This window comes from Salmo salar, chromosome 02 (genome assembly GCF_965601325.2).
Source record: "Salmo salar chromosome 02, fSalSal1, whole genome shotgun sequence".
NCBI classification, from domain to species: domain Eukaryota; kingdom Metazoa; phylum Chordata; class Actinopteri; order Salmoniformes; family Salmonidae; genus Salmo; species Salmo salar.
Window position 1 is genome coordinate 16,072,501 of NC_138292.1, and position 8,255 is coordinate 16,080,755.

General features: G+C 45.5%; 1 protein-coding gene across 3 annotated transcripts in view; it reads left to right on the forward strand.

Annotated features, from left to right (window-relative positions):
* LOC106574458 (nuclear receptor subfamily 4, group A, member 3) overlaps positions 1-4,618 on the forward strand; it is a 34,200-nt gene extending 29,582 nt beyond the window's left edge. For all 3 annotated transcript variants that reach the window (XM_082960222.1, XM_045719024.2, XM_082960221.1), the window contains one exon: positions 2,151-4,618. In XM_082960222.1, coding sequence (XP_082816348.1) covers positions 2,151-2,407 — 257 coding nt within the window. In that variant the 3' untranslated portion in view covers positions 2,408-4,618. The remainder of the gene's footprint in view (positions 1-2,150) is intronic.
* Positions 4,619-8,255: the final 3,637 nt, after the last annotated feature.

The following is an 8,255-nucleotide window of genomic DNA, read 5'->3' on the forward strand; positions in this document are numbered from 1 at the left end:
TTAAAAATCCTATTTTCCCTAGCCCCTAATCCTTACCCTAACCCTAACCCTTAACCTAACCCTTAACCTAACCCTAACCTTAACCTCAAAACCGTAAACCGTAAACCTAACCCTTGAGCTTAAAATAGCATTTGGACAAATTCAGGACCTGAAGATTCCTGACTTTTCAAAAAAGTTATTGTTTTCCTACCTTCTCAGGACATTCAGGTGAAATGTTAGGACATTGTGGTCCTGATAATGTAAGAAACAAGTACACAAACACCCTAACACACACATCCTAATACCCTAACACACACATTAGCACACACACTTAAACACACCTCGGTCCGGAAGGTACACCTGATCTCCAGCAGCACCTGCTGCACCTGTCTGACACCTGGTCCCTTAATCAGAGCATGAGTGTGAACCACGTAGGAGGATCACTGATTCCGGGGGGGGGGGGGGGGGGGGGGGGGGGGGGTGTGTGTGTGTGTGTGTGTGTGTGTGTGGTGTGTGTGTGTGTGTGTGTGTGTGTGTGTGTGTGTGTGTTCTGCTGAATGCCTCTTGCACAGAGAACAGAGAATATACTATCTGACTCTACCCCCCACACACTTCAACAGACAGTGAGTAACAAGCTGAGAGCAGACAGGGGAGAGCAGACAGGGGAGAGCAGACAGGGGAGAGCAGACAGGGGAGAGCAGACAGGGGAGAGCAGACAGGGGAGAGCAGACAGGGGAGAGCAGAGGGTCATTCAACAAAGAGAAACATTTTATCTCACTCTTTTATTTACCCTCATTGAACTTTTTTTTGCCTAACATGTTACTCAGCAGGTAGCCTGGGGTGGCACGTAGCCTAGTGGTTAGAGCGTTGGAATAGTAACCCAAAGGTTGTTAGATCAAATCCCCGAGCTGACAAGGCAAAAATCTGTTGTTCTGCTCCTGAACGAGGCAGTTAACCCACTGTTCCTAGGCTGTCATTGAAAATAAGAATTTGTTCTTAACTGACTTGCCTTGTTAAATAAAGGTTCAATAAAAAAAAAATACTCTGAAATTTCAAATTCTACTACACCCCTTTCCCCCACACACAGTCCTGTCCCCCCACCCTCTCCTCCCCTCTCTGGGGGAGCACTTAACTCTGTGCTGGATTGACCGGGTCACTGCGGAGCTCAGCTCTGGAATGGTGTCTGCACGGCTCTCAGTGGCACTCTACCACCTCCACACAGGACACTGCTACTGTAGAGCTGCTAGAAGCATCGACCGTGGCAGAGTGGCCTCTGCATAAAGACAGCCATTGATCCCTCCCTCCCCAGGAACTCAGTGAGAGAGAAAGAATGGATTCAGAGAAGAATGAGAGGGTATAGAGGTGAGGGAGAGAGCATGAGGTCTGAAAGCTGTCTCTCTCAGTGAGAGGTGAAAAGGACCTCGGCAGTGACTGCAGCACCAAACACACAGCGCACAAAGAGTCCAACAACACAGACAGTAGACGTCTCACACTGAGGCTAGTATTACAACTTTCTACACACGTACACACACTCTTTCTGATACATAGTGACTCAAAGTGTGTGTGTGTGTGTGTGTGTGTGTGTGTGTGTGTGAGAGAGAGAGACACACACAGTCTGGACACCCTGTTCTCTACAGAATGAGTTAGTGTCACATTAAGGCTGGTCTGGGTGCCAGTAGGGTTGCTAAGGGCAGTGAGTGTGTGTGTGTCTAATCTCATTTTCCTGCTCACAGGAGCAAATAATCTGCTAATTGTTGAGCACTGGCTACTTGTGTTGATGTCAACCTCTTAGAGCAGACGAGTGTGTTTATGTGAGAGTGCTTGCTTGAGTGTGTGAGTGTGTGTGAGTGTGTGTTTATATGTAAATCGTCACAGGACTCGGGGGGTATGTTAGGTTAGTGTGTGTATTGATCTGCAGTGAGACACAGACAGGGTGTGTATGTCTGGGAGGTTAGAGCCTGTTTAAGGTTTAAGGCTGCGGTAACATAATAACAACAACATCCACAGGAACTAATGAGATGGAATTGAATGGAAAACAAGATGGAGTTTGTGCTTCGAGCTGGTAGCGCTCTGAGCAAGTGGAGGAGCACTGTGTGTGTGTGTGTGTCCTGTATCTCTCTTTGTGTATCTGTTTAGTGTGTAACCCGTCTTTTTTCCCTCTGTCTCCACAGAACAGGTCCCAGGACTGAAGGACAGTAAGCGCGTTGAGGAGATGCAGAACAAGGTGGTCTGTTGCCTTAGAGACCACCTGGGCTTTGGCCCCTCCTCCTCCAAGGCCACGCCCCCTCTAAGTCGTGTGCTGGGTGTTAGGGCGGAGCTCCGCTCCCAGAGGACCCAGGGTCTGCAGAGGATCTTCTACCTGAAGCTGGAGGACCTGGTCCCACCCCCACCTCTGATTGACAGGTTCCTAGACACTCTGCCCTACTGATGCTGCCTGGGCTGATTACGCCCACACATACGTGTCACATCCTGTTTAAGACACTCCCCCCCCCCACCCCCCAGAGCATCACGCAGCCACGCTCAGAAGAGCAAGACTCACTGAGCTACGCTGAGAGACAGCCAATCAAATTGCTTTTCACTCATTAAGGACAATCAATCAAAAAATGCTTTTCACGCCATAAAGACAATTATTCATATTCTTACCATTTTCTATCTGGTCCGTTTTTCTCGTGTGATGGGAGGATTTGAAAGGATGACAAAAAATGAAAGTGACATTTCTCTGTCCTGTTTTAGTCTGGTTATGCCTGAAGGAGGAAAATAAGACCCAGGTCTTTGTTCTGGACTGGTTTGGCCTGCTTCAGTCTGGTTCGGTTCAGTCTGAAGTTCATAGCACTCTGTCCTAGGGGGAGGGGAATGCAGTCTGTGTGAGTAACTGTGTGACGCTCTGATGATGTCCCAGGGAAACAGAAGCTGCGTTTTTTTTGTGTTCCCTCTGCGAAATTGGAGGAAGGAGACATTTAAATAAAAAAAGGTATCGTCAGTCAAGACGACGTACAGCGTGAGTGACCCAGCAATCTGTCTGTGTGTGTGTGTGAGCTTAGTCACACAACAGAGTCTCCAGCAGAAGGCATTAAAACAGAAGGTCTATATAAAACACACAACACACACAGTGAAGTGACTGCTGTTTGGCTCTGTTGTCCAAGTGCAATTTCTTTAGTGCTATCTTTTTATTTTTAAAGCAACAACTAGAGATGGAAAGGTTTCATTTCAAACTGTAAATGATTTGAATACTAAGACTGGCCATGTACTGTCAGTCTGTCAGTAGCTCCGGGAGAAAGACAGATTGGTGAGGAGGTACTGAGCACTAACCATTGATGACTCAGCCTCTCAGACTTGAACTGGCTGTAGTAGATTTAAGAATCAACTCTTAGGATTATTGGAGGAAAGAACGCAAGCAGCACCTACACCCTCAGAGGGTGACAAGCACAGACACACACCCACCCTGCTCCCCGAGAGAGGGAGCGAAGAGGCAGAGAGGAGGAGAACAGGAGGAGGGAAGGGGGGCTGGGAGTAGAAGGGTGCTCGATGGATGACTGTAAGGGGCCTGGTAGAGGTTGAAACATTCCACAGTCATGCTCTTTTTATATGTTTGTAATATGGAGGCTGTGAGAGATTGGAGGACAGTGTTACTGTCTATGTGTTTCCGTGTAGGAGTACAGGAGCATATGCATGGTGTGTTATAAGCTGTTATAAGCTCTTATGAAGCTGTTATGACAGCCTGGCCTGGTTTGCGTGTCAGACTGCGCCTGTGTGTGTGTGGTCCCCACCCACCCGGCCATCCACCATTACACATCACAGACTCACTCACAGGCATCCGTTTTGAAAGAAGGAAAAAATTAAATTCTATAGATATATAAATATATATATATACAAAACTAATATTTTGAAGTGTTTTTAGCTTTTTCAAATATTGTGGTACAAGTTGTGCATTGTTTTTTGAAGAAGAGAAATTAAAAGAAGTAAAAAAAGTTGTTTTCTATTTCCCTCTGACTGGAGTTTTTGTTCATCACTTTGACATCATGAAGTAGACCTGGTTATTCTGACTGCCTGGTTATTCTGACTGACTGGTTATTCTGACTAACGGGTTATTCTGACTGCCTGGTTATTCTGACTGACTGGTTATTCTTACTGACTGGTTATTCTGACTGACGGGTTATTCTGACTAACTGACTGACTGGTTATTCTGACTGCCTGGTTATTCTGACTGCCTGGTTATTCTGACTGACTGGTTATTCTGACTAACGGGTTATTCTGACTGACTGGTTATTCTGACTGACTGGTTATTCTGACTGAGGGGTTATTCTGACTGACTGGTTATTCTGACTGACTGGTTATTCTGACTGTTTGGTTATTCTGACCGAGGGGTTATTCTTACTGACTGGTTATTCTGACTGACGGGTTATTCTGACTAACTGACTGACTGGTTATTCTGACTGACGGGTTATTCTGACTGACTGGTTATTCTGACTGACTGGTTATTCTGACTGAGGGGTTATTCTGACTGACTGGTTATTCTGACTGACTGAGTCTGCTGTTTCTATCATCATTATCATCATCATCGTCATCATCTTCACTCACAGTACCATGAATTAATGTTCTATCAGGACAATGAGGGAAACCAGAGGATTCACTGCAAGGAATTGATCCTGCACACATTTCTAAATAAATGAAATAAAAAATCACTGAATAAGTGTAATATGTGGAATGAAGTGTGTGTCTGAGTGTCTGAGTGTGTGTGTGTGTGTCTGAGCGTGTGTGTGTGTGTGTCTGAGCGTGTGTGTGTCTGTGTCTGAACCCGTGTGTGTGTGTGTGTCTGAGTGTGTGTGTGTCTGAGTGCGTGTGTGTGAGAGCGTGTGTGTGTGTGGTGACAGTTGGTTCCTCTTGACAGGTAAGGAGGATCTCCTCTCCCTAGGGACCCTTTGGGCTCTCACACGGAGGAGAGGAGAATTAGTAGGGAAATGGAGGGATGGGAGTAGAGGAGGAGGGATGGAGGAGGAGGGATGGAGGAGGATGGAGGGTGCATGTAAGCGTGAGGACCAGATCAGCCTCCACCCTCGTTAAACATGATCGATCGCCATGGTGACATTTCACAGCACACCGTCTATACTGACACTGCCATCACTCGCGTACATACACACACCCGTCATACTGTCACTGTCACACTGATGCCATCACTCAACACACACACTCACTCACAAATACGCGCACGCACGCACGCACACACGCACACGCACACGCACACACACACACACACACACATACGCACACACACACACACACACACATCCAGGTGTTAAACTGTTAAGAACATCGCCCATGCCTGACCACGTGGTCTGTGTGTGTTCAGACCACTCTAACATCTTGTCCCTCTGTCAAAGAGAATGATGTCCCTGTGTCCAGTAAGCTGTCAGGTGAAAGGACCGGCACACTGTGTACAGAGACGGTGTGTGTGTGTGTGTTAATTCTCCTCTGACACAGGTAGTGACAGTGTTGAGTGACGAGTAACATAACACCAACACACACAGAGAGCAGAGAGCTCAACAACAGAAGTGAAAGACGGGGACACACACACACACGGACACACACACGGACACACAGACACACAGAAGGAGCTGTCAGTCTCTGCCAGCCGATCGATCAGTGCTGACAGATAGCAGATACCCCCAGAGTCTTAATTAGAGCTCCCATTAGAACACACATACACACACACACACACACACACACACACACACACACACACACACACACACACACACACACACACACACACACACACACACACACACACACACACACACACACACACACACACACACACACACACACAGCTCTCTCTCTCACACACATACTCTAAGCAGGTGGTATCCCACTGTTTGCATTTATTTATTACCAGAGATGGAGGCAGAATAGTCCTTTGAGATGTATCATCTCCTTTTTTAAAAGGGGATCCTGAAAACAGTTATTGCAAACACATAACACAGCAGTCATCAAACCAACAACAAAACAGTACAACATGGTAAGGAGGATGGAGGGTTCATGTAAACATGAGGACCAGATCAGCCTCCACCCGATGTATATAAATATAAAACTGGTATTTGTTTGTAGAAAATGAAGGGAGGGAAGTCCTGCTGGAATACCACAGTAGAATTGTGTAGGTAGAAGGTGCTCTTTGGTAAAGGGCTGAAATGGGACTAAATAACTCAAAAAGGACCAAGTCACTCTTCATAGAATGACTTTAAAATGACTTTATTTTACTTATGGCATGTTCAATAGAACAAACCGTTTAAAACTAGGACGCTGAAACGCTTCAGAGTTTTACACTTTTTGTTTTACTGAACATGCCATAACTAAAATAAAGGCATTTTAAACTAATTACTTGAAGAGTGCCTTGGTCCTTTTTTCGTTTTTTAGGTATTTCTTTGTGTTGTTGCCTGCCAGTACTTAAAATTGGTAAAGTCAGGTAAGTATATTATGGGGGGTAATGTAATATTCATGAGTGGGAGGGGCTCCCCGCTGAAGCACTTCCTCTCCTGCTGAGACACACTTCCTGGATTACACTGAGACGGATGGCACCTGCGTCCTGCCACCACACACACGCACGCACGCACACACAAGCACGCATGTAAACACATTGGTTCATATACTGTAAAACGTACATTTATAGCCTGGGCATTGATTCGCTTCAATCACTGAACACAACCGGTGCTTATTAGAGACAGACTTCTGTTTGAGCCAGGCGTCTATTTCCTTAACCTCTACAGGATCGGTGGGTCCCTTGCTGGGCTGTTGAGCTAACGTAGGCTAATGCGATTAGCATGAGGTTGTAAGTAACAAGAACATTTCCCAGGACATAGACATATCTGATATTGGCAGAAAGCTTACATTTTGCACTGTCCAATTTACAGTACCTATTACAGTGAAAGAATACCATGCTATTGTTTGATGAAAGTGCACAGTTATGAACTTGAAAAGTTATTAATAAACCAATTAGGCACATTTGGGCAGTCTTGATGCACAATTTTGAACAGAAATGCAATGGTTCATTCGAGCAGTCTAAACCTGTGCACATACACTGCTGCCACCTAGTGGCCAAAATGTAAATTGTGCCTGGGCTGAAATAATACATTATGGCCTTTCTCTTGCATTTCAACGATGATGGTACAAAAAAAATAAATGCTTATTTTCTTTGTATTTTCTTTTATCAGATCTAATGTGTTATATTCTCCTACATTAATTTCACATTTCCACAAACTTCAAAGTGTTTCCTTTCAAATGGTATCAAGAATATGCATATCCTTGCTTCAGGTCCTGAGCTACAGGCAGTTAGATTAGGGTATGTCATTTTAGGTGAACATTTAAAAAAAGGGGCGGATTTGCACACAGCTCTTGCTCAATAAAATGTTGAAAAGACTACCACACTGTTTGTGACCAGTATAAACATTGTAGTAACAAATCCATCGCAGATCAGACATGCAAAGACTAGGCTGCCTATCATACACCCCCAATTTCACGTTTCAGCACCATTATCTCACTCGTTGCACCTCTTGTATCCACCGTAGTTGAGCCGACCATGTCAAACCACACTGCCGTCATCCATGGCTCTTCTTTATCTTCTTTGAGCAATCTTGCGGTACTCACTGAAGTTCACTCGCAAACAATTCATTTAGACACGGCATCTATTTAAAACAGGTGTTTATTTGCTGAAATGTGTGCCGATGCCCGGCTATTAAAAGGGATGGCAACTATTTGAAACTCTGCGTTTAATTGAAGTTTTAAGGTAGACTCACATCTGAAACAACACAATGTTGTGGTGTGATGTGGGTGTCCAGACTTTCACTGTCTGCTCAGCTCCTCCCCCTCAGTCTGCTGTGGCTTTACCTTTCTGCTGCGGGAGTCTCCCTGTGGGACTGGACACACACCAGGGGAGCCCCCCTGCATGCTTGGTGTTTGAGGCCCAATGACATAAATAGAGAGGCCTCCCCAAACGCTTTTCAACCGGCACAGGAAGTGCGTGTATGTGTGTGTGTGTTAAATGTTAAAGGTGATGACAGAAGTACAGAGGCTTGCTATAGATCTGCTTATCTCCCAGCAGGACCAGGGGAGCATGCTGCTCTATCCCCAATATCGCACACACACACACACACACACACACACACACACACACACACATACGCACACACACATATACAAACACACAGTCACACACACACACACACACATACAAACACACAGTCACACACACACACACACACACACAGTCTCACACACACACACAC